The sequence below is a fragment of the Anabas testudineus genome, chromosome 13 (genome assembly GCF_900324465.2).
Source record: "Anabas testudineus chromosome 13, fAnaTes1.2, whole genome shotgun sequence".
Taxonomy (NCBI): Eukaryota; Metazoa; Chordata; class Actinopteri; order Anabantiformes; family Anabantidae; genus Anabas; species Anabas testudineus.
The window spans coordinates 3,028,766-3,054,740 of record NC_046622.1 but is presented as its reverse complement, the minus strand read 5'-3'; the positions used below and the strand labels follow the sequence as shown (position 1 = coordinate 3,054,740).

Below are 25,975 nucleotides of genomic sequence, written 5' to 3'. Positions count from 1 at the left end.
CACACCACAGCAGGTCATGGGTCAACCTGTACTGCGTGCTGAACAAAGGGGAGTTGGGTTTCTACAAGGACGCCAAGAACACCACCACGTCCTACAACAACGAGCCGCTGCTCAGCCTCTCCCACTGCCACTGCGACATCACCAACGGCTACAAGAAGAAGAAGAACGTCTTCACACTGAAGTAGGAACTATTTACATACTCTTGTTTTGTTTTTGCTCCCTGAGGAATACTTGAACAAAATACTATTTTACTTTATCAGCATCTTAGTTAAAACATTTCTGTTGGCTGATTTGAATCTAGTGGTTTAAGGAACTATTTGTATGTATGACAATTTGAATCTCTTCTACATGATCAGGAAATTTGCAATTTCAGAGCAGGTAAAATAAAAATTTTAAAGATCCCAGGGTGTAATTTGATTGAGAAGATTGTAGAAGATTGAGCATGATTGAGTAGATGTTGTAGCCTGTTAATTAGTTTGCTATGTCACTAACTGATGACGAGCAATAAGAAGTAATTGGCCCAATTAATCTGATGACCACCGCTGTGGCTTTCACCAAGGAGAGAGACAATAATGAAAGGTGCTGAGGTGTTGAGTTGCATAATTGGAAATGATGATCCAGTTGTTTTCAAATCTGTTTCCAGTTGTCTTTAATTAACTGCAAATACTAAACCACACCACACTGTTTCTGACTCTTCTCTCCTCTCGTTGCAGAACGAAGGATGGCAGCGAGTTTTTGTTTCATGCAAAAGATGAGGTGAGACATTTGTTCCTTTTCACTTCTCTAAATAGTTCTAACAGTGGATTTATTCCAGTGCAACACAGCTGACGCTCTCTGTGCCTCTTCTTCCTCCCAGGAGGACCTCAAAGCGTGGGTGACCAACATCACCACCAGTATTTCGGAACACGAGGAGATTGCCAAATGGGGTCAGCCCCAACCAACTACCTCATCCACCGACGAGGGCACGCGCCGCGACGGCAGCAAGGTGGACAACAGGTCAGAGCGAGGCGGCGAGCGCATAGACCGAGCCGAGAAGCTCGAACGAGCAGAAAAAGAAAAGGAGAAAGAGAAAGAGAGAGAGAAGGAGAAGGAAAGAGAGAGAGGTGAGAGGTCGGAGAGGTCGGATCGGGGCGGGAAGACAGACGGGAAGCGTACTGAAAAGTCCAGTAAGAAAAAGTGATCCTGATGACAGCTTGGTGTCAATGGATTGAAGCTCATGAACTCTGGATGAGAGGTGGGGCTTGAGACTGGTAGTGAACGCCCTCCTCCATCTCTCCGCCTCCAACACCGTCAACAGAGAGGTTGTGTTTGGATGAAAAGTGACACACAGGACTCAGGCTCACTCATAGGACGGGCTGGACGGATTTGGAGCAGGAGACGTCTTTCTCTCTCTCTTTCTGTCTCTCTTCTGTGTCTCTGTGAGAACACACAGGGCCACTGAAGCCCCCGGTGGCTGCTGCAGAGAACTGCGGAGGGTGGAGTTCAATGCTGCTGGACCCCGAGCAGCTGGCTGGTTGCTGGTAGTGTGATAAAATGTAGCTCATACTGTTCATGTTCGTTTTTTCTATGAGATGAGCTGTATCTGTATGTATTTCTTGTCTGTCTGTCTTATCTACTGTATTTATCTGTCTGTAAGTCAAGACATCCTACACTCTGTCTTATTACTCCTCAGAAATCGAAAAAGAAGAAAATTATGCCAAAATGTCTTTTCTGTTAACTCTTTATCCCGTCTGGCCATAAAAAACTGTGGACCTGAAACAGGTTTTATTTTGATACCAAACACCACTGACACCACGTCCATCCAAACTCACCACGGGTGAATAAACAGCTGCTGTCCTGAATCCAGGAGGTGGAAACTGATGATTTACAACAAGAAGAAACTACACATTTTTAATTGTTGCTCAGAAATTCATTCAGTCACCACATTAGGAAAGATTGCAGCCTCTCACAAACATCAGAATCAGCCCAGGAAGCACAAACAGAGCAGCTTCCTTTAGTTCATGTAGAACTTATTTAGGATTAAAGAATTTCTCATGAAGATTTCTGCAGGACAGACAAGTCTCACTGTTTTAACCACTGACATTAAGACTCAGTCACTGCAGCTACTTGTCTAATTTATAAAAAATATTAAAGACAGATGTATAGTTATTAGATCAGTGGTCAGAAATTCATCAGAGTTGACAGAAACTGATGGTGGACTTTGGTTCCCAGGGGCCTCATTCAATAAAATAAAATATTTTTCATCTGATATTCAAAACTGTATGTTTTGATATTTTTTAACAAAAGTGGTTAAATTTGTTGTTAACGTCTGAATTTAGCATCAAGATCAGTTTAACGAATCACAATCAATCATGTTTGGCTTTTGTTATAAGCACAACATTTGCAGATCACAAGTTTTTAAACGAATGAGGCCCTCGGGCTGAAGACAGACCCCGTCTGCTCTTTTATTCTTTTATAACATCAAACATCTAGTTGAAAATGCTCTTTGGTTTATTCACACGAATCAGTTTTTATACAGAATTTAAAATATGTAGTTTCTGTGTGTGTGTGTGTGTGTGTGTGTGTGCTGCTCTCCGCTCCCAGGGTCTCCATAGCTCTCAGGTTATTTATGTTGGTTTGTGCTTACCGTGTGCTTCACGTGTCAGTGTGTTTGTCCCTCTCAGACATCACCTCAGTCTTCCAGACACGTCCGATCTACAACAAACACACACACTCACACACACACACACACTCACACGTATAGATTTATAGCAGGTGTAAAAGGTCATCCGACTGTCTGGGTCAACATCTCATCTGTGTAGAGTGAAAGCGTCATGAACGACAGAATAAATGGGTGAATATGTGAATAGTGACACAGGTTAGAGTGAGGAAATCACACTGACCTAATACTTAGAAAAGAAATGGGTAAAACCGTCTCTTAGCTGTGAGATTGCATGTTGGAGAGAAATCACTCGTCTTTGCTGCCCTACCCTGTAGACCGCAAAGCCAGAAACGACAGGGAAACAAAGAGAAAATGAGAAAGGTTAAAGTCTAATTAACTGGTAAACGCGTTTGATTCTTTCAGCTGAATTCCAACTAAACTCACACAGCATCTCAAACATCTGCTACAACACACACATCATGTCCTCAGAGAAAGCATCAAGGAAGGATTTTATATTTTTAGTGTCATGATGACGCCTTCTTCTATGTAAGTTTGGTTAAAGTGGACAGAAACGATAAAATGTGTGTTCAGTTGGACTTTAAAGGTTTAATCTTCACACCTGAACAGGTCATTTCCACCTTAGATTTCTTATTTCTATATCAAATTCACTATTATTGTCTCTGTGTTCCTGTTGTTTCTGGTTTTATTTCATTCGCGTCAGGACGTTAAACTCTCCGTTGACCTGTTGGTTCAGTTTGTGTTCATCATCATCTTTGCAACTTTTTATTTCACAACACTTTATGCATCCGAATTAGGTGTGAATGCCAGATCAATGCAACATTTCCATGCATGTTGGACACAACAAACAAAGTCAGGGTTAAAAGAGGTGAATGAGAACAAACGTCTGTGTGTTGGGTGACTCAGTTCAGTCGTCTGCTGTTGGGTTATGAATCTAAGTATCGTAGACTGACACACACGGGACAGAACGTGCAGGTACAGCTAACAGATCACACGTACTTCGAACCATTTTTACACCGCTGACGACAGAAACTATCAGTGAACATGGCGACATGAGTCAAAGATTGGTTCTTGCCTGTCTGTGTGTGTCTGTGCTGTTCTGTTCACATCCGCCTCAGTCTGTCGAGAAGAATTGATGAATAAAATACCTTTTGGTTTATCATTAATGTATTTATAGTCAGCGTTTTCTTTTCTCACTGGAGATGAGTGAGTGAACTCTGTTGTTGAAGCTGTTTCAGCTTGGATCATCGAAATCTAAAATGTCTATTTTTTAGTTTTAGAATTAAATCTTTATTCTCACTTCAGCAGAAGGAAACACTGGTGCAGATTTTCCTGCAGCCACCAACATAAGACACCAAAACCACTCAGTCATATGCAGTAATAGGAATTTATGTGTGTTCAGGAGTTTCTGTTGTTAATGTTGATGATCTAAGACTTTATGCAACTTTTCCTTTGCACCAGGGACGCTGGCCTGGTGCAGAGCTGAGGCCTGATGGGCGGTGGTGCCGGGGATCCTGCAGCAACGTCACATCCACAAACGTTATCACGCTAATTAGGAGAACGTTTTATTTTCAGGAAGGTCATGTTTGAGCGGAGATAAAATAATCTGCAACTCACGTTTTGTTTTGTAAAAACTCCCCAAAATGAACCTTAAACAGGACAAAGAAAAAGAAAACGTGAAGACTTTCTGCTTTTTCTCTCAACATTAATAAGTTGTTCATCATAGTTGTCTGATCATATTATTTTATTGATTAAATAACCACATTAATTGAAAACAAGGACACTAAGATAATAGTTTGGTCGTAGACTAAATGTTTTTTTAAGAAATCCACTTTCACGTTCTACATTCAGTGTTTTGCTGTGACGGCTGCTTGTGCCGGTGTCCAGACAGAAAACAGCCTTATTCTAGTCCACTGCCTGGAAAATATAGCAACAGGAAAATCTACAGAGAGACTTTAAATAGGGCTCAGACGACAGCGAGTATAATGTTTCTTTTTAAAATGAACCCTTTATTACGTGTTTTACAATCAGAGCTGGTAACTGCTCCTTAATGGGACGTCTCTTTATTGGAGGCTTCATATCTATAAATGCTCCACTTATCTCTTCTTTTTCAGAGTTATCCTGTGTACTTACATTTTTAATTAAGGATTATTGTAATTAGTTTATATGGTTTTAACATTTATGAGAATTTCTGCCTTATTCATGAACAACTAATATGTGCAGCTACATTTAATTCAATGGAAACGCATGTTTCCTTATTTGCAGCCATCTTTGATTATCATATTTGTCCACAGGTCTACTGTAAATAACCCTCACTGTTCAGTAGTCTTAGCAAATTATATGTCTTATTCTCACTTCTGGCATCGACTTTCACTTCACTCTTCTGCAAAAACAACCTTTTGTTCTCCAAGCAGATTCAAACAGTTATTTCCTAATGTGAATACTAAACGTTTTGCTGCCATCATTTTCTCCCTGAGCACCACTGTCTATCTGTCTGTCTCTCTGTATATCTGCCCACAGCGACCTGATGATGTACAAAATGTGTTCGCTCAGAAGTATTTTCTGTAAAAACACACGAGGATTTGTTTATCCATGGTGACAGTGGAAAAGACTGCACCTGTTCTTTGTTCATTTTAACATTTTTCAGTCTTTGTTGAAGTGAGATTGTTGATTTGTACCAAAAGCAGGGTTTGAACATGATCCACCGTCCTCCACACACACATCAGGACAAAGAGGTTGCATGAATGACAAAGTCTTCAGTTCTGCTGTGCATGTGTTGAAGTCCCATCCCACCACTGTACAATCACTGTAAAACATGAGGCGACACACACCTCCACCATGGAAAAAGGTGAACAAATGAACCAATAATGTAAAAATGATCAGAAGCAACTGTGTCTATAATGCTGTACAGCAGTTTCTTTGAACTGATGAATACAAATTGTGATATTGAAACATAATGACTGTCTGTGTGTGTTTTGTAGATTTTAGTTAGCTAGTAAATTAGGATGTTATTGTGGAATAACCACCTGGCAGTAAGTGGTTAAAATAAGCTCCACATATGCAGCTACTGTTTTGTTCCACCTAACACATCTTTACTACAATTTATTTATGGGCCATAGTTTCTCCTTTGAAGGTTTGTTTAAAGTTTACATGTGAAATTAGTTCACAATAAATATTTTCTCCTTTTAGTTTTAGTTTTGCTTGTGTGTATTTCTCATAGTTTGCTTTTTATTGCAGCTAACTAAATGGCACATGTATAAAACATAAGGCCTGAAACCCTTATTTTTGAGGCACATGTGGAACAGATCTACAGAGTACTAATCTGCTGAGTACTTGCAGCGTACCTAAAGTACAGTTTAGAGTATGTAATAGTACCAGTTTAATACCTGTTTACATAAAAATAAAGATACCCATTCTTTCAAAGTAAATGATTTGAGTAGGGACGCTGGAGCTTTTATTGTGAAATGTAGACGTGACGCCGGAAACGGATGTGCAACACGGACTCTTTTCAGAGGCGCACAGGCAGCCATATTGGATCGCTGGTGTTAACACGGAAGAAAGATTGTTGTTGTGTTTTAGGTCCAAATTACTTTAATTTAAATTGTGTTTCGTTTTAAAATGCGTTACGAGCTGGCGGACACCGCGGGATGAGTGTTGACTTTGAGTAAAGTAAAATGGAGGCGAAATACAGTCTCGAAGTGGCGTCGATCGTAGATGCGGCGATCCAGGCGACAGTGTCCGTGTTCAGGGATGTTTGGGCGGAAGAGGCGCCAAACGCGCAGTGGGACGAGGCGAAGTTCGGAGAAATCCAGGAGATAGAGAGGTGTCTGGTGATCCAGATCCACAATGCGTTCACGGAGTTCACGTCCGAGCTGGCTGAGGAGAATGAGGCTCTGCGGTCCAAAGTGGAGCAGCTGGAGGACGTGTTGGAAAGGAAAGCCGGGCAGCTGGAGCAGGAGCTGGAGGCCAGAGTGGGTCAGCTGGGCAGAGACATGGAGCAGATGGAGAAGGAGCTGAAGAGCATCAGTGGAGCCAGCGACAAGACCCCGGGAGGCCGGGCACACATCCTGCTGCAGGACGGCTCAGTAACAGGTGAGGACACGTGAAACTCACCTGTAATCAGCGTTTAGGAAATAAGAACTGAGGAGGGAACATCTGAGCTCCAACAAAGTCAGTCACCTTCACACTGAGCATATGTATATATATGTGTGTGTACATATAAGACTAGAATAAAGAATAGGACAAATAGTAAATACAGTACTATACTGTCAAGTGCATGGATGGGAAACTGGAGGTCAAACCACCAACAGCATTAGCAGGTAATTGAAAGACGTGAGACCACCAAATGAGTTTGCTCAGACATCATGTCTCTGTGTCTTTGAATCAACATAGGAGCCCCCGTGCTGTCAGTCTCCACCAGTCAAGCTTCCCCTGTGGTCGCTGTGAAAGAACCCACCTCGAACCCTGCACTGGTTTCAGCAGAAGGTACTGAAGTTATTCCGGGCTCTTCGGACGAGTCTGTGTCTGTCCCCAAACCAGCAGTGGCCCCAGTGGTTTTTGTCGGGAAAGTCAGCTCCGCTCCCACGTTGCTGTTGGTGGGTGCCAGCCAAGTCGTCACCCAAACCCTTGCACCGTCAACGGCTACAACACAGCTCATCCTCAAACCGGCAGCTTCTCCGGGGTCGATGCCACAAGACGTCCCCAGTCCAGACTCCAGCACCGTTGATGGTGTCGACAAAGTTCAGAAAAAGGTTGAAGTTCTGTTTTTTGTTCAGCTGTCAGATAAAACTGGTTTCGTCAAAGTCTCACAAATTAAACACAATTTCTTTTTCTTTGTTTGTCACAGAAATCTGTAGAAAAGGCGCCTTCAGGGAGGCCCAGGAGGATCAGGAAGCCAACATCTAAAGCTGCAGAAGGTATGACTTTAAATTGTTGCTTGTTAAAGGAGGTGAGAATTTCATGTACAGTTTGTGAAGCATGTGCAGTTAGTCGCTTAAAAAAAGCTGTTAATAACTAATTTAGTATATTTTCACTTCTAGTTTCCACTGACACTGAAGAAAAGAAGATGGGGTCAGGCGAAAGGCTAAGAAAGAGAGACTCGCAGGCAGTGAAGCGGTTCTTCTGTGAGCAGTGTAACATCGGCTTCCACTGGAAAGGTGAATTGAACAAACACCTGAGGGTCCACAAGAAGCCGTTTCCATGTGAAACGTGTGGCAGAAGTTTCCTGGAAAAGAAGTCTCTGGAGAATCATCTTCTGCGTCATCAGACGAGTAAAGCGCCGCTGCCCTTCCCCTGCCCCCGGTGTAAGAGATCGTACAGGAAAGAACAGTCGCTTCAGAATCACCTCAAACGCCACCAGCGTCTGAAACCACCAAAGCCGTTCACCTGCGACCAGTGTGGGAAAACGTTCAGAATTGAGCAGTCGCTGGAAAACCACCTGCTGCGCCACGAGAAATGGAAGAAGCCGTTGAAGTGCCAGCATTGTGACAAGACCTGCAAGACGTCTGTCCAGCTGAGGTGTCACATGGCTGTCCACTCTGATGAAAGGCCGTTCAGGTGCGAAACATGCGGGAAGGAGTTTAAGAGTAAAGACACTCTTCGCTTCCATCAGATGGTTCACTCGACCGACAAAAAGTACAAATGCACAATGTGCGACGAGACTTTCAAATACGCCCATTCCCTCACGGTTCACAAGAGGAAACACACGGGAGACACGCCGTTCGTGTGCACCGTGTGCAACAAGCCATACAGGACCGGCACCGCTCTGAAAAGACACAGCGTCGTCCACACAGGTGAGAAACCATTCACCTGTCACATATGTGGGGCGGGGTTCAGCCTGAATAACAACCTGAAGAGGCACCTTCGCATCCACACCGGTGAGAAGCCGTTCACCTGTCAGGAGTGTGGCAAGAGCTTCTCAGACAGCAACAAGCTCAAGTGCCACATGCTCATCCACGGTGCCAAAAAGCCTTTCATGTGTGATCTGTGCGGGAAGACTTTCCTCTTCAACTGCAGGCTGGTGATACATCAGAAGTACGTGCATGCAGAGAGGAACGAGAACGCAGACGACACACAGCGAGTTTTCATGAGCAGACGGCAAAACAAGTTGGTGAAACCGTTCAGCTGTAAAATATGTCTGAGAGGTTTTAGTGCAGCATGTTCACTCAAACTGCACGAAAGAGGTCACAGTGAGCACAAGGAGTACAACTGCGGCGTATGTGGGAAGTCTTTCCATAACAAGTACTCATTCAGCTATCATCAGAGAAGCCACGCGGGCGAGAAGCCCTTTGTTTGTGACGTGTGCGGGAAGAGGTTTTTCCACGCCGGAAGTCTGAAGCAGCACGAGCGGATTCACACTGGTGAAAAACCGTTCAAATGCGACCAGTGCGGAAAGGCCTTCAGGACCGACGGAAACTTCTACAGACACTTGCGTATCCACACGGGTGAGAAACCATTTGAATGTGTGTACTGTCAAAAGAAGTTCCACCAGTCAAATCAGCTGAAGTCCCACCTGCAGGTCCACACCGGGCAGAAGCTCTACTCCTGCCAGCAGTGTGGTCGGGGCTTCTCCGATTCAAGGCAGCTCAAGAAGCACAGCTGCGACGGGTCGTACGTCGTGTCCACAGAGCCGGTGTAGCATGAACAGCAGCTCCTCTGTCTGCCCACGAGGCCTTCAAGTACAAAACGAAATGCAGGTCATACCCATTTTGGAAACACCAGCACAGCGTCACTGGTGAAATGTGAAAATAGACTTGAAATGTAATTAATCAAACACAACAGGAGGTCCTGTGAGAAGTGTGAATGTGGCAGAAATGCGTTATGTATAAACATGGTGATGTTGACGTGTGTCGTCCGCCTTCATAAATGACCCTGAGATATGTTGTGTTGACAGAAATTAAATTGCTGGTGTTGGAAGTTTAGACAGTTTATTCATGATTTCTGACTGCTAAATCAACAGTGCAAAACATTTGCTTGGTGTAGCCTCAGAATGGCAAAGGGTGCTTCATATAATAAAATTATAGCTTTTGTTTTAACACTTCAGGGCTCTGGTAACTCGCTTATTATTACTTTCTATTAGGTTAGAGTAAGGGATTAATCAAAATCAACAAATGCAGTGTTTGATAGAGCTATTAGCAGAATTGTTCATGGCATTATTTTATTATTATTCAGTACAATTAACAGTAGTTGCCTGTTTAACTTTGTAGGACGCTGTGGTCATTTAAACATGCATCACATTTGAAGATGAATGGAGCTTTCTGGATGCACAAACTGTTATAGAGTTAAGCTAGATGTTATCTTCAGAAGCTTTGCTTTCGTTTTCCAGTTGAGTTGAATTGATGTTAACATTAAGGTCACTTTTTAGTTTGTTGTTATTTTAAGAGATTTCTTAAACTATTTCAAATTAATTTATGTTGTGTATTCACAATAATATGAAATGCTCTCAAAAACAGCAATTGTTAAATGAATTTCTAATGTAAAGTTCAGGTCTCAGTGTTATAACACTGTGCTTTTTGTTTTTGTTTTGGTCATAATTGCAAAATTAAAGAAAATTTGCAATCACCGTGTTTTATTTTGAAATCTGTTTTTGCTACTCCTTCCGTTTCCGGAGCAAATGGCGCTGATGCTGTTTCTCTTCGGTAACTGAAGTGAAAATGTCAGAAAAGGTGTTTTACTCAGAAACTAAGTCAATTGTGGACACAGCGGTTAAGACCGCGGTTGCGATCGGAAATTCACAAGAAGAAGATGGAGGACTGGAGCAAGATATGAGACGTAAAGTGAGTAAACGGTGTCTATTTATTACTGTTGTTTGGAGTTAGAGATGCTACAACTGGGAGAGATTGGACTCACGGGGTAAACCCGAGGACGGGGCACCGCGTAACAAAGATGGCGGACAGTCCTGACGTACAGCAGCTAGCTAGCGAGCTAACATCAACAAAACAAAGTTCTTAAACGGCAAATAAAGTTAAAGTTATAGAAAATGTTGCACGTTGGTGTGTGAATGTTGGTAAAACATCATTTTATTAAACAAGTTGCATTTTTGTTTCATATTAATGTTACAGTTTTATAAAACTCAGGGTTCATTAATGTTCCTCTTTCCAGTGCAGATTTATAAAAATTTAAATTTACACTGAGATCAATCATTATGTATTTAACATTTATCTTAAGCAGAAATATGTTCATGTCTAAAATAATCTTTAAATGTATACACAAAGAATAGCGTCATATGTTTTGCAGAAGTAAAAGTATTTGTTTAAAAAAGTACAAGTACCACTTCAAACTCTTAAAGTACATGTTCTACAATTAACTTCAAATACGAAGATACTGACAGCACTTTTTGCCACTTTTCATAAAATAAAACAATTTCTGATCATTTAATTTTGTAAAATCACCCAAAAACAGTGTCTATGTAGAAATTTGTAATTGTTTCTAGTTCATAAACAGCAAATGCTGAAACTTATTTAAAAGAGAAAATAGACTGAACTAATTTTACGTTAGCTGCAAACTGTAAATACATTTTAAAAAGTGAGAAAAATATAACAAAAGAATGATTAAAGCCAGCTAATGTAAATGCTTATTTACTGCCAGCCAATTTGTTACTTATTTATTACCAACATATTTAGTATTGAGTAACTGTAACTAAAGCTGTCAGGACCCTCGTGTAGCTAATTATGGAATATAGAATATAGATATATTTAGAAATGATGATGGTGATTGCTTTATTTGAATCCTCACAGGCCGATTTGGACAGCACTGTGGAAGTGTTGTCACGGGAGGCAGTGAGAAAGATCAGCGCCGTTTTCTCCCAGCTCTCCTCGATGCTGCACAACGAAAACCAGACTCTGAAGGCCAAAGTGGGAGAGCTGGAGAGCGAGCTGAAGGCCGTGACTGAGAACTTTGAAAACGCCAGGAGGTGGAGAGAAAACGTCCTGAACGGCTGCCCGGTCCTGTTCGAGCAGAGCGGCTTGATTTACACCTTGAAACCGTTTGGGAAGTTAAAAAGGAACTCGGAGGGAGTCGCAGAGTCACAGCGTCCTGCTGGGAGCAGACATGATGCTGGTAAGTTACCATTTCTTGTACGCACAGGAGGCAAATGTGGTTTTAGTTGGCAGATGATGAAATGACTCCTCTCAAACAGTCAGGAAGGAGAGACGATCCTCACGATTCCAATATTAGTGATGAATAACTACACTAAATTAGAAACTACATGACATTTACATTTACAAATACATCAGACGTTCACGTTTGTGCAGTTTCTTTAAATATCTAGCATCAGTTTTATCAGCCAGGGTTTGAGAAATATGTCAGTGTTCATGTGTTTTTATACTTTCCTATTCCTGTTTCATTTCTTGTTCAGGTGGTGGAGAAGAAACAAAAGAAGTGACTTGTGAAGCGGAGTCCTCCACCCCCACGAGGCAAGGTGAGATTCTAGAGTAAAATCTGGAGATAATCCACAGTAATACTTTGGTTAAAGGTCTCTGTGAGTGTCACACTGCTGTTGTCCTACATTCTGTGCTGTTCCTGAACGTCTCCTGTGTAGACAGTTCTGGAGCTGCAGCTGTGACACGTGTCTTTTACTCTTTAACTTTTATCTTTCACTCCGGTCTAGATGCTGCAAAGGATTTTACCCCACCAAACATGTCGGAACCCAAACACACGCAGGAAGCAGAGGTCAGGAAGACGGGGAAGGAGTTCGTATGTGATGTCTGTGACAAGAGTTTCAACCGTCAGTTTCATCTGATGAAGCACATGAACACTCACAAAGATCAGAGGCCTTTCGCCTGCGACCAGTGCCCGAGGAAATTCAGGAACACGGCGTCGTTTGAGTACCACCTGCTGCGACATGAGGAGAAGAAGTTTGCAGCCTTCAAGTGCCAGCTCTGCGAGAGGACGTTCAAAACCAAAATGCACCTGAAGACCCATCAGCTCGTGCACACAGACAAGAGGCCGTTCGTCTGCTCCACCTGCGGGAAGGGCTTCAAAACGAAACACAACCTGCGGGCTCATCAGGCCGTGCACACCGCTGAGAACCCGCACAAGTGCTCAGAGTGCGGTGAGAGCTTCAGGTACGCCTTCACGCTGCAGTGTCACAGGAGCGTTCACACAGGGGAGCATCCGTACACGTGCAGTGTGTGTGGCAAAGCTTTTATAAAGAGGAGGTCCCTGAGGACGCACCAGTCGGTCCACAGAGGGAAAGTGTTCACATGTGAGACGTGTGGCGCCGGTTTCACGCTGCAGCACAACCTGAAGAGACACATTCGTATTCACACAGGGGAAAAAGCGTTCAGATGCAAAGTCTGCGGCTTGACCTTCATGCAGGACAACAAGCTCAAAGCGCACATGCTCCTTCACGGTGCTTCCAAGTCGTTTATGTGCGACTTGTGTGGGAAGACGTTTCTGTACAACTGCCAGCTGCAGAAACACCAGAAAGCCACTCACGATGAAAGACACGGGCAGGTCGTCAGAAGACGAACTCTGGAGCGAAGTAGCCGCAGAGTTATCTATCGACAGGACAGAACGACAGTGGACGTGACGCCGTTCAGCTGCAAGACCTGCCGCAAGGGCTTCGACACTGCGAGTTCACTCAAGAGACACGAGCTGATCCACACCGGTCAGATGCAGTACAGCTGCAGCACATGTGGGAAGTCTTTTTTCTACAAAGCTACATACGACTACCACCTGCGAGGCCACTCGGGGGAGCGACCGTTCAGTTGTGACGTGTGTGGGAAGAGGTTCATCATCCTCCAGGCTCTCAAGTCTCACAGACTGCAGCACTCTGGAGAGAAACCGCATAAATGCGAGCAGTGCGGCAAGGACTTCAGGATCTACACAAACTACCTCAGACACTTACGGATCCACACGGGGGAGAAACCGTACGAGTGTGAAGTCTGCGGCGTGAGGTTCAGGCAGCTCGGACACGTCAAGTTTCACATGCAGGTCCACACAGGGGAGAGACCGTACTCCTGCAGCAGCTGTGGACTTCGATTTTCAGACTCAAGACTGCTGAAGAAACATAACTGTACCGAGAAGTTCCAGAAAATGTTGGAGAACACGCTCGCTGCTCCCCAAACGTAGCACAAGGAAGTCTGTCACTGCAGTTCAATAAGAGACTCACCTAATGTTGATCAAACATCTGCCTTAAATAAAGGCTGCTTTAAGTTATATGCCTTTTTTTCAGTTCAGTCATATTATATGTTGATATAAGTTCACTAACTGCAGAGTGCTGTATTAACAAATATAATTTACCTAAAATAATAACACAAAACATTAAGATCTTTTGTGTCTTTATTGAGAACAACAATAAAAACCTCATAGTGATATGAAAAAAAGCTAATTGGAGTGAGGTGCTAAGAAAATTAGTTTGGAGTTGTGGATTAGAGCTACTTCGACTGACAAAAACTAACTTAAATGAGTTTGAGTTTTCTCCGCACAAGAAGAATATTATGGGATCTATACCTTGCCAAGAGGAGCTTTCACAGAATCTGCGATCTGGAATAGATTTACATAAAGCTGGAAAAGAAGACACTACTTTCAAGCAACACAATTACAGTACTTAGTCAAATGGATCCAAAAAGACTAACAGGGACATTAAACCAGACTAATAACCTATTTGCATCAGCTGCATATGAAAAAACAACAAAGGTCTTTTGATGAAAATGTTGTGATAATTTTTGCTATTTAATTTAAAATTAAGTTAAATTGACCTGTTTGATTTATTTTGATTTTACTGAGCAAAATCGTCACTATGCCAATAGTGGAAACAGATTATTAAAGCAACTTTTAATTAATAGTTTTAACCAGTTTTACACAGTGAAATGAATAATGTTCATATTTGAAGTGTGAGCTGCAGTTCCCGATTTTGCTCACTGGAGGTCAGTGAACGCATCAGAGAAAACAACGCTCTTATAGGGACACTTCCGGTAAGACCTTCAAAATAAAATAGTTTGAAGCTTGTATCAGCTTTTTTCCCTCACTGGCTTAAATAAATTAGACAATTTATGGTGTCAATAATGATTTTACTACAGTTTTTATATTTACATACAACTCTTTTGTTTCTTCAGTTTTGTCAGTGTGAAGAAGTAAAAAATCATTCCTACACTGGGAAGTGAATTTATAATTTATTTATACCTACAAAAAGTAACTAGTAATTGGTGATGCAAACATAAATGTAGTGGAGTAAATGTACAATATTTTCCTTTGATTTGTAGTTGAGTAACAAGTAACATGATATGAAGATAATTAAGTACCTCAAAACTACTGCAGTATACTACTGGAGTAAATGTACTTAGTTACTTACCACCTCTGGACCAACTCTCTGCTTTTCTGACCTTATTTCACTTTCATTTTTTTTTAAATGATATTGTTGCTTCAAAGATCACATTAAGTCTGCAACAACAGCTTCAGTTAAAATCCTCTGAAGTGGATTAGTGTCAATTTGTACCTTTTATATTGATAATAATTGGTTTCTTGTCTAATAAGATCACAGATCTAAATAGTTTTGAGCTGGATGTGCATTAGAGGTGATTCATCTACATGCTCCTCTGGATGATTAGTTGCAGGTTAATTGTATTTTACAGGGAGGTGGGTTCAACGCTGACTAGGAGCTGCGTGCTTTTATTTTGAAAACCTGACCTGGAAGGAGAAGTTAGGATCCGTGTTGGTTTCTATCGGCTCGACTTTCTTTACTCGAACATCTGTGTGTCACCAAACAGCATCTTATACAACAGTTTGTTGTATAAGATACTTCTAATCCTCTAAACTACACCTGCAGCCGCCGCGTTCACCGGTCAACATGTCAAATTTAGAGGCGCAGGTAGGCGCCATTTTGGAGCTGATGGTGAACTCGGCTGTCATGGAAATGAGCAAAGTTATCGGCGGCTGCTCTTCGACACAAGTGTCACCGTGCACGGCTGAAAACACGCACGAATCGGAGAAGGTAAAACCGTGTATCTGCTGTTTATCACCGGTGTGAGCTTCGTCGTTGTTGTTGTTGTTTTGGTGACATCCTTCCGTCCGCGCTGATGCTCCCTCCTGTCTAGACAAACAGCTGATCGTAGAAATAGAAGAGCTAGCTAGCAGCAACAGTTAGCCTCCTTCAACCAGTGTGAAACCCAGTTTAATAGCGACTACAGGACCGGGACTGGTCATGTGTTTAAGTTAAATGAAAATTAAATGTGAGTTTTGCACAACAATTGAGAAGAATCCATCACTGGACGCCATTTTGAGGTGTAGCTCCGGCCTGGGCCTATCTATCTGCTGTATGTCTAGAAAAGATGTAGCTACAGGTTTCATTTAGCAGCAAGTGGAATTTAAAAGTACAAATACTCAGAATATTATAATAATATCCTGCATCAAACTATCACTTTACTGCATTTACCTGATAGTATTTAGATTAAAATGTAACTCTGATAAAAAGTGATTATTTTTTTTATGTAATTGTTCCACTAAAGTAAATATTGTCGTTTTTACACACAGATCATCTATAAATAAGAATTATTAAGAAAATCATCATGTATTTCATTAGTCACTTTGTAATGTTAGGTTGGTTATTTGTCAGTTGTTTAGTCTGTAAATGTATAATAATGTATAATAAGATGAACGTAAAAATACACCAATCATTTTTTAATAGCTTTCTTTATCCAAGTAAAAATCCAAATGGATTTTTTCTTTATTAAGCTGAAGTAGTAAAAATTAAAACATTAAAATGTTTTATTATACTTTTCCGCCATCATCTGCAGATATTATACAAATCCTGCAGTATAACAACTGAAAGAAACCTCTTTCAGTTGTCTCTCTTAAAGTCCTGAGTGTTGAACTGACACTATTTTATAGTAATGTAACTATGTTTACTTTAAAGCATCTGAATTGTGTCTTAAATGTCATTTTCACACAGGCAACCAGTCTCATATTCATCATTTCAGCTCAGTGCTTCTGACAAATACATATTACGCTATCATAAAAAAAGTGTGTATTTGAAATGGGTAGATATTTAACATTGTGTGTTTGTCACTGTCACTGTTTATCTGAAAGGATAAATGTGTTTATCTACTCGTTATTCAGCCATGACACTGTACTTGGGTTAAATCTTCCTCTAACTGTGAACTGGATTCTTCCCATCAGGTGATCCAGCTCAGCATCTTCATGACGTCTCTGGCTCGGGAAGCTGTGGAGAAGATCTGCCAGCTTTTCCATGAATGTTCGTCTCTGCTGCGACTGGAAGTACGTCACTCAGCTGATAGTCGTCCTAGGCCTAGTCAACACATACACGGGTATTTTTTTCACTGCCTCTTGTTGTTGGTACAGTTTGTCAGCATCTTTTTCCACTTTTTTGTGGATGAAGATTTTATTGAAACGGACAAAGTTGGAAAAGCAAGTTTTAAAAAAAAAATACCCGTGTACGTAAAATCTGGTGTCAGATGAGTAGAAAGACTTCTACATTTGTCTTAATTTCCGTTTTAAAAAAGTTGTTTTTTAGGTGTCACAGGGTGTGTTGGAGATTGAGGAACTGAGGAGGAGACTGGAGGTGGAGGAGCTGGTGGAAGGAGCAGATGGGGCGACTGTTCAGACCAACCAGCGCTCAGGGAGGAAGAGTCACAGAGGTGAAGAGTTCGTCCTGTCGATAATTCATTTTAAAAATGGTTTTATTTGTGTGTTATCTTTATGATGCTTTGTTGGATTGTAAAGAACCAGTTTGTCAGATTTGTCAACTTAAAGTAAAATTTCTCTGTTATGATACTTTTAAACTAAACATTACAACTGCCTATAATACAGTGAAGATGTTAATTCAGTTTTTCTTTATTTGTTTTTGTTGTTTTGTTTATTTGTTTGTTTTGTCTTGTTTATTGCTTTTAGAGCAGCATGTAAGAAGAATGTATTTAACACGAACACTGAACAAGGACAATCTTAATCAGATCTGCTCGTTTACAGCACATTGAAACAAAGCTGGTTTAAAAAGCATGTGAAGAAAACTTTCCTCCTTTTTAACCCTGTAAAAGAAGCTTCAGTGTTGACATTGAGTTTCAACAAAAGCACATATTAATAATATCTTGAATTCTTTATAGTTGTGTCCAGTGTTGATGCTGGAGTGAAGAGATCGCCTATAATTCACCTGTGGAAAGGCAGAACGTATGAGGTACATTTCTGTTTTGTCTTGCATAGATGTTGTCACGTCATTTAGACCTGACCTTGTAAGAAGTAAAAACAGATTATTATTGCTCTTGAAACCTGAATCAGGCGCCATATGAGCTGTCGCATCGTAGTTTATTTTTGGATTTTATTAACTTGCTCTGACCATCAAGCTGTGTCTCTAACGTCTTGTTGCTCATTCACACCTGGACATCTGGAGTAGAAAGAACCAGAAAGTCCACTACATTTATTTTTGCTATAACTTTTATTGGCATATTTATTTCATTCAGTCTGTTTTTTAGGGTATTTTAAAATAACTCAACTGGTATTTATCTACATATGTGGTGGTGCAGATTAGACTGTTAAAAATAGTTGTCTGGAGGTCAAGAACCTGTACAGGATGATGTAGAACAGTTTCTTTATGGGCCTGAATTTGTGTATGAGGATATTATTATGATGGAACAGGTTGGGAGAGTGTCTTATACCATGAAAGTAAAGGTCTTATAGGGAGATGGTGCCCATATGTTTTTGTTTTCATTAAGTCCTTACGTCTCTGTTCTTTTTCTTAGGACAGTGGCCAACAGGTTATTATAAAGGAGGAAGGACTGGAGGCCATGTCTGATGCTTGTCAGAACAGAGAGGAGCTGGGCCAGGACGATGATGGAGACCCAGACTACCAGGTTCATTTCACAAACACCTTTAGACTTTTATATGTTTCGTGAGTCATTTTCACCTCTTAGTTAGTTACAGTATTTTATTGTTTGTTGTTGTTGTTTATTATGTGAAACATTTGTGTGTGTGTGTGTGTGTTGTGTGTGTGTTGAAATATGTGAAGAAATACACCAGATAATTGAGAGTATTATAGAATAATCAATCAAATAATCATCAGTCCACAAGAAAAGGAAACCAAACCAACACTTAAAGTTTTTGTTTTCATAGCTTGAGCATGAAGATCCAGATGGCGTCGACCCAGGATACACCACGAGACCTAAACGTGTTGTTAAACCCAGGTCTTATCGAGGCCGAGTGAAGAAGGACACTCAGAGTCAGAACCAGCAGCCTCTGAGCTGCAAACACTGCAGGAAAACCTTCACCAAGCTGCTGCAGCTCAAAGCCCACCAGGCCGTGCACGGGGCGAACGCGGAGAAGCCGTTCCACTGCTCTCAGTGTGGTAGAGGCTTTTCATTCCAGCGCAGCCTCAACGCACACATGCTGCTGCACACCGGTGAGTTGTCAGCTTTATGTTTGATGCCTCACAAAACATGTTCAAAATGATCTTTTAAGAACAAAACGAAGAACTAAAAGGAGCTGAAAGGACCAGGACGTACAGTCACATTTCATGATTTCATGACATTATTTCTCTAATTGGGCATTAAAGGGTTTTATTAGAGAAGCTTTCAAATCTAATGCTCACTGTTCTTCTGTGCAGGTGAGAGACCACACACCTGTGATGTTTGTGGGAAGGGTTTCACCCTGAAGCAGCTCCTCAGGAACCACCAGCGTCTCCACGCTGAGGTGCGGCCATTTCGCTGCGAACAGTGCGGGAAGAGCTTCTACCGAGCCCACGGCCTGAAAATGCACCAGATGGTCCACACCGGGGAGCGTGCCTACAACTGCCAGTACTGCAACAAAAGCTTCACAATACAAGGTAACCTGCAGCGCCACCTGCGCATACACACGGGGGAAAAGCCATTCAGGTGTGAGACTTGTGGAAAAAGCTTCAATCAGGCCGACACTCTGAAAGGCCACCAGCGGATACACACTGGTGAGCGTCCCTTCAGCTGTGAGACCTGTGGCAAATGTTTTATCCAGAAGAGTGCCTTGAAGATGCACCAGAAGACCTCTCATTCAGGAGAGAACTCGCTGGCCTGCGTGGCATGCGGCACGACGGTAGCCTGTGTCGACTCTCTACGCAAACATCTACAGACACATGCGGCGACTATCCCGTGTACGTGTGTGCTCTGCGGCCGACGGCTCAGCTCTATCACTGACCTGCGCTCGCACCAGCAGCACCACACGGTGGACAGGCCTCACAGCTGCGGGCTCTGCGGGAAGAGCTTCAAGTCGTCCAGTTACCTGAAGATTCACCTAAAGACGCACAGCGGGGAGAGGCCATTCTCCTGCGACATATGTGGTCGCATGTTTACACAGCACAGCAGCCTTAAATCACATCAGGTGGGTTTATTAGCTGTAAATAATGCATAGAAAATATATCAATGTCCCTGTGGCTTTGCAGTTTTTGGAAAGACCTACACCTAGTGGGTGTAAACTGCTCTGTCTTTAAGTTCTAAAAGTAGAACATCAGTAACTTCTTACTGTGAGATGTTTAGTAAACATGGGCCCTGATAAAGCAGCATGATCATTTGGTTAGAAGCCTCAAATATAAGTTGCACTTCACTGCACATCATAGCAGACACTTGACCACATAATGATTATGATAATTTGACTGTAGCTGAATTTAATTTCTAAACGGGCACCAGACTGTCCTCAATGATTAAAATGGTTCAGCCACACATTCTACAGCACCACACAGTCTCTATACTGCACATGCATCTCAAATGGAGGGTGACAGAGAATTCTCTTTACAACCCTCTCCTCTAAAGGTGGTCCACACAGGAGAGAAACCTTTCAGCTGCGACACATGTGGAAAAAGTTTCAGCAACACGGGCAATTTGAACAGACATCAGCGTATCCACACCGGGGAGAAGCCGTTCAGCTGTGACACGTGCGGACGTAGTTTCAACCAGGGCAACAGCCTGAAAGCCCACCAGCAGATTCACACCGGGGAGAAGCAGTTCATGTGCGACAAGTGTGGGAAGAGTTTTTCCTACCTGAGGAACCTGAAGGACCACAAGTGTTTCTATGTCTGAAGGTGAATTGCGTGAGTTGCGTGAATGACGTGATGCCCTGGGGGCAGAATCGATGGCGTGAGGTTCCCTGTAGCTGCTGAGGAGGAAATGACTGAACGGACGGAAAAATAAGGGAACATGTTGCATTTTTTAAACTGGTTAAGTTTCATTGCAGCGTTGACTTGAGGTTTCTCAGCCTTTAACTGGCGCAGCACAGTGGAGACTTAAGTGAGCACTTTTTGTATTTTTAATTTAAGCCTTGTACCTGACACTGAGCAGTGAGCAAACGGTACAGCAGCTTAAAAAAGATACTAGATAAATCATCAACGAGACACACAAATAATCCTAAAATCATAGTCAGAAGTATTTCCTCTGATTTAAAGAACCTTAATAAATAATAATTGATATTACCAGAGGATCAAGGTATGTTTGAAGGAACCTGTATTTACTGCATTTGTTTGCTTGTAGATGTAAAAGTCCAGGTTTCAACTTGTTATAAAGAAGGATTGAATTTCAAATCTTTGTTTTTGTTAACACGACACAACAACTAATGCACAAATCAGCCGTATCAGCTTCTAAAAACATTTCCTTGACATTAACTGAACTAAATAATGACTTGTTTCTCTCGGAGTAGGAGAAAAGCTGATATGCATTTTGTCTTCTTTCTTAGTTTTTTGTACCATTTTTGGCTCCGTGGCCAATGGGACTAATGTATTCAAAGCAATCCCACCAGCTGTGATTAATCTGTAGCATCATGTCGCTGGCAGCTGTTAAATGTCAGTACGTTTTTATGTATGGAGCTTTTTCAGGATTGTAAAGAACCCTGTTTAAGTTGGACCAACATGAAGAACTGGATCCTGTGTCCGTCAGAAGAACTGCTACGCTGGCTGAGATACTGAAAGATATATTTTGTAAAACTGTTGGCATCAGTAACTTTTTTGTTGAGTGCGTATTTGTTATTTCTCAACTCTGACTGTGCAATAAAATGGAAAACACAGAAATTTTAATATTATGAGTTTCTCCTTTTATTGACATTATTAATATATATTTAGTTTTAACAGTTTTAAATCCCACCCCTGTGTTGCAGTTCATTCCAGTAGTAAGCTGTATAACAGTGATAATGCACTACTTTTCATTGTTTACTGTTAATTAATAATTAAATCAACTCATACACATTTCCACAAGATTTATGAACATACTTATGTAGCTGTACTGTGTTGCACCTTTATAATGGTTATATTCACATTAAATTCACTTTTGATGTCAGTTCAATTATTATTATTTTGGGTCATTTTCCGCTTTAGTATAATATACACCTTTGCATGATAACAGTATATAACAGGAAACACACTGTTTAATATTTAAACTGAAATAAATCATTTAAAACTAGGAGCACACATGAAAAGCAGCAGTCCACAAAGGTTATAACCACTGCAAAGGATGTCACGGTAGGCTGAGAAACGCTGTGAGCAGAGTCAGCATTACTAGAGGAAATGAAGGTGAACGTGCAGCACTTGCAGAGCACTGTTCTTGTAACAACGGGGACTTTGTCGCTGGCTTTGAGAGCGGTGTATGAACAGAAAGTGGTGATGATGGGTAGAAGAAGCAGGCGGGCTGATCTCCTACTTTGTCTGTGTGGTTCTTAACCCAACAGCTGATGTTGATAATACCTGTATTTGTGCAGTCCCACAAATTACCTGACAGATAGACAGTGTGAAGTTTTCTCAAAGGCTCCAAAACCGCAGTCTCTACTGTTTTAAGCTGGTTTGATTTCAAACTCAACTTGTGCAGCCTTGTGAGTCCTTTAAACACGTCAGGCTGCAGGTGATTCAGCTTGTTCCTATCCAAATGTATTTCTGTTAGCTTTGCAAGGTGGGCAAAGAGCTGAGGGTGTAAACTGTCCAGGCTGTTGTTCTTTAAGTGAAGCCTGCGGAGGTTGCGGAGGACGTGGAAGGTGTTGAACGGGATGTCATGAAGCTGATTGAAGCTCAGCCTGAGCTCTTTAAGTCGAGTCAACCTGAAAAAGTCATCAGGAGACAACTCTGAGAGGCTGTTGTTGTCCAGATCCAGAGCTGTAAGATTTGCTAGATTCATGAACAGGCCTGTAGGAAGTTTACCAATGTGGTTTCCATCAAGTGTTAACTCTTTTAAACCAGTAAGGTCTCTGAACTGGTCTGGATGGAGGGAGGAGAGACGGTTGTTGGAGAGTTTCAGCGAATGTAATCTCACCAAACCGTGGAAGACTGAGTGATGTAGAGAGCTGATGTTGTTGTCACTGAAGTCTATCTCCCTGAGCTGTCTCATTTTGTGGAAAAGGCCTTTGGGAAGGTGCTGCAGAGAGTTGTCGTACAAGTACAGGTTCTGCAGTGACGTCAGCTTGGTGAACAAAGCAGGATGGAGCTGCAGGATGTGGTTGTGCGACAGTTGTAGCTCATTGAGTTTGGACAGTGAATCAAATACCCCAACAGGTATGACAGAGATGTGATTGCTGTCCAACTGCAACTCTTGTAAGTCGGTCAAGTTTTGGAAAATGTCCAGCGGAAGATGGGTCAGTCGGTTCCTGTACAAGTCAAGTAGCTTAAGGTTGATAAGGTCATTGAAGACTTCTGAGGTTAGAGAGTCTATGAGGTTGTCACTGAGATTCAGCTCACTCAGCAGGATCAGACCTCTCAGTAATTCCTCAGGCAGAGAGCTCAGCTTGTTGTTGCTCAAGTCTAAGTTAACCAGCAGGCTTAGTGAAGAGAAGCAATCATCTGCTAGGGTGGTGAGGTTGTTCATCCTTAAATACAGAAGCTTGAGCCTCGTGAGATCCTTCAATGCTTCAGCTGGAACAGTGACCAGCAGGTTACCGCTCAGATCAAGGTGTTGGAGACCTGTTGCTCCTCTGAAACTGACATCGCCCAGATTTGTAATTTTGTTATTTGACAGGATAAGTGTCTCTAACAAAGTGGAGTTCCCGAAAACGCTTTCCTCTATCTGTGTTAGATAATTATGTCTGAGGTGGAGTTCAGTAAGGGCGAAGGCTCCTTCCAGTCCACCGACCTGTAGCATCTGAATCTGGTTAAAATTCAGAAACAGCTTCTTCAGATGAGCTAATCCGCGGAGGAATCCCACTGGTAGATATTTAATCTGGTTCTCACTCAGGTCCAGTAAAGTGAGAGCAGCACAGTTTAAGAACTGACCCGGCTGTAGAGACTTCAGGCCATTGTCACGTATTAAGAGCTTGGACAGCTTCGGCATGCTGGGCCAAACTGGGTTGAAGGATAAGAAGATATGCAGCTGATTCTTAGTCAGATCCAGGACCTACAGGACGTGAAGAGGATTGTTTGTATGTTTTATTCTTTAAAAGTCTTTATTTCAACACAGGTTTTCTGTAGTTTAGCATTTAGTCTTGAAACAGGGAAACATTTGAGCCGACTCTCTCTAATAAGCAATAAATTAAGATGCTATTTAAAATGTAAATAAAAACAGAATAGTACAATACAAACAGATCCCAAAGTCACACATCAAGTTGAAATACAAGACATTTTACATGTTGGTGAATTTCTATACAGATGTCCTCATCTAACTCTTCACAAGAAGCAACACGGTGTATTTCCAAAATGTTCGACTGTCTTCCAGCTCTTTTTAGCAAACAAGTGTCTATGAGCTACAAATCACACTTCTGGTCATCTGCCGACCCTTGAAACTATTAAAAATGCAGCTGAGGACTTTGCTGCTGCAGGAGTTTCGATCTAACGGAGGACAGTACGTTTCATACCTGCAGCTTCTCCATCCCTCGCCAGGGAATTTCCTGTATCTTGTTGTATGAGATGTACAGCTCCTCTGTGCTCTCTGGCAGCTTAGGGATCTGGTGAAATCCTTTTTTCTGACATCCAATCGAGGTTAGATTGTGAAAACATTTGCAGGTTCGGGGGCAGAAGTCAGTCGCCCACACCAACAGAGCCGTGGAGGCCAAGGTCAAAGCTGCCAGCATGGTGAGCTACTGCAGAACACAGATAATAAACAGTTCAGTAATTTCATTTCCAACTGTTTCACACACCCTGAAATAATTAATTTCACATTGTTAAATTGTCATTATTTGTTTACTTTGCTTTGTGAGATACTTTGAACTTTAAATTACAGTTTAAAGATTTATATATATATATTTTTTTTTATAATTTTAAAACAGTGAAAGGTGGAAACAGTTGTCTATTAAGTACAGTATTTGTGTCCTTGCATTGAAAATACTTAAAAATCAGAATTTACCTCTCCTGAGAAAGCACTGCTTCAAGTTGACGTGGTTGTGCTGAAAACTCAGAGGCAGGCTGCACACAGTCTTTATACGTGACTGTGGGGGCTCATTTAATAGTTACCGACACAAACAGGAGGTGGTTGCTGTTTTGTCAGAACGATGTGCTTATAGTTTCACTTCTCTGACCAAAGTGTGTCAGAACATTTGCAGCACAAGTTAAAAGATGGAGACTAAAAACCGCTAGTCTCCATCTTTTTCATCACTAGATGGCAGTCGATGCTAATATCACCTCAACACTGTGGTGTTGACATGAAACATGAGTTTACTCTCTCCATCTCTTATTTGCCTTGATTTTTTTTCTAAACAATGCAAGAGAATATTTTCTTTCTTTCGTTGTTACAGCTGTCTGAAGTGCAGTTCATGTCTAACTTTCTGGTTTAATTATGGACTACTAACAAGCTTTAATCAGTAAAATCACAAACCTCAGCCTTTTATAACAAAGTCATCTAAACCAGTCACTCGGGGAGTAAGGCTGTTTTCAGATTTTCCCGAGGGAAGTTTCTTGTCATTTGCGTGATGTGTGCTTCCTTTTAAATGCCTTTAAATGACGTCAGCATGTACATTTACCAGCTAACTTCAGTTTGGAGGAAGTAGCTACCAGACACTTTGAAAAGCAGGCTGCTTTAATCTGCTTTCAAGAAGATTTCTTTAAAACTTCACCTGCAACAGGACCTGACACCATGAAGCCATAAAGATCAGTGAAATTTATTTATGCCCACTAAGAAATTGTAGCAGAGGAAGTTCAATTTATGTTCAAGAAAGTTGGAAAAAACATTTTTAAAACATGTTGTAAACATTTTTACATAATTTTAAATAGTGGGTTCTGGGGTTAAGACTGGTCAGATTTAGAATAACCTGATACGATGACATGAGAGGGTGAAGAGGATGGAGGTGGGGGTCTTACCTCCAGTTGTGAGGAACAGTTCCAGTTTTAGATCTTAAGAGAGGTGATGTTTCAAATTTTAAGTTTGTCTGTTTGTCCTCACTCCTTTAAAAGACAGTTTAAGAGTTAATTTCTGGTTTTAGGGTTATAGGAAGTACAGGTTATAG

The 25,975-nt window shown here is 41.6% G+C and overlaps 5 protein-coding genes across 7 annotated transcripts in view; 4 read left to right on the top strand and 1 right to left on the bottom strand.

Annotated features, from left to right (window-relative positions):
• The window catches only part of LOC113174199 (spectrin beta chain, non-erythrocytic 4), a 61,959-nt gene extending 56,443 nt beyond the window's left edge, over positions 1 to 5,516 (top strand). For 2 of the 3 annotated variants that reach the window (XM_026377995.1, XM_026377979.1), the window contains 3 exons: positions 11 to 181; positions 714 to 756; positions 857 to 5,516. In XM_026377995.1, the coding sequence (XP_026233780.1) occupies positions 11 to 181; positions 714 to 756; positions 857 to 1,180 (538 nt within the window). In that variant the 3' untranslated portion in view covers positions 1,181 to 5,516. The remainder of the gene's footprint in view (positions 1 to 10; positions 182 to 713; positions 757 to 856) is intronic. The other variant, XM_026377986.1, reaches the window with a different exon arrangement.
• Positions 5,517 to 6,182: 666 nt separating this feature from the next.
• Positions 6,183 to 10,219, top strand: LOC117152943 (oocyte zinc finger protein XlCOF6-like). The gene is made up of 4 exons (XM_033326293.1): positions 6,183 to 6,751; positions 7,052 to 7,410; positions 7,506 to 7,575; positions 7,699 to 10,219. The coding sequence occupies exons 1-4, from the start codon at positions 6,334 to 6,336 to the stop codon at positions 9,294 to 9,296; spliced, it is 2,445 nt and encodes an 814-aa protein (XP_033182184.1). The 5' UTR covers positions 6,183 to 6,333; the 3' UTR covers positions 9,297 to 10,219.
• Positions 10,220 to 10,229: 10 nt separating this feature from the next.
• Positions 10,230 to 13,904, top strand: LOC117152944 (gastrula zinc finger protein XlCGF57.1-like). Its single transcript, XM_033326294.1, has 4 exons — positions 10,230 to 10,434; positions 11,395 to 11,716; positions 12,015 to 12,077; positions 12,267 to 13,904. The coding sequence occupies exons 1-4, from the start codon at positions 10,312 to 10,314 to the stop codon at positions 13,730 to 13,732; spliced, it is 1,974 nt and encodes a 657-aa protein (XP_033182185.1). The 5' UTR covers positions 10,230 to 10,311; the 3' UTR covers positions 13,733 to 13,904.
• A 1,374-nt stretch (positions 13,905 to 15,278) lies between these two features.
• Positions 15,279 to 20,745, top strand: LOC113170634 (gastrula zinc finger protein XlCGF26.1-like). The gene is made up of 8 exons (XM_033326295.1): positions 15,279 to 15,593; positions 16,778 to 16,876; positions 17,133 to 17,256; positions 17,719 to 17,789; positions 18,352 to 18,462; positions 18,722 to 19,007; positions 19,212 to 19,957; positions 20,386 to 20,745. Exons 1-8 carry the CDS (start codon positions 15,450 to 15,452, stop codon positions 20,650 to 20,652), a joined length of 1,848 nt encoding a protein of 615 aa, XP_033182186.1. The 5' UTR covers positions 15,279 to 15,449; the 3' UTR covers positions 20,653 to 20,745.
• An 891-nt stretch (positions 20,746 to 21,636) lies between these two features.
• si:dkey-182i3.11 (insulin-like growth factor-binding protein complex acid labile subunit) lies at positions 21,637 to 25,014 on the bottom strand. The gene is made up of 3 exons (XM_026368231.1): positions 24,880 to 25,014; positions 24,392 to 24,616; positions 21,637 to 23,934 (listed from the first exon to the last, which is right to left on the bottom strand). The coding sequence occupies exons 2-3, from the start codon at positions 24,605 to 24,607 to the stop codon at positions 22,075 to 22,077; spliced, it is 2,076 nt and encodes a 691-aa protein (XP_026224016.1). The 5' UTR covers positions 24,608 to 24,616; positions 24,880 to 25,014; the 3' UTR covers positions 21,637 to 22,074.
• Between the last annotated feature and the right edge of the window lie 961 nt (positions 25,015 to 25,975).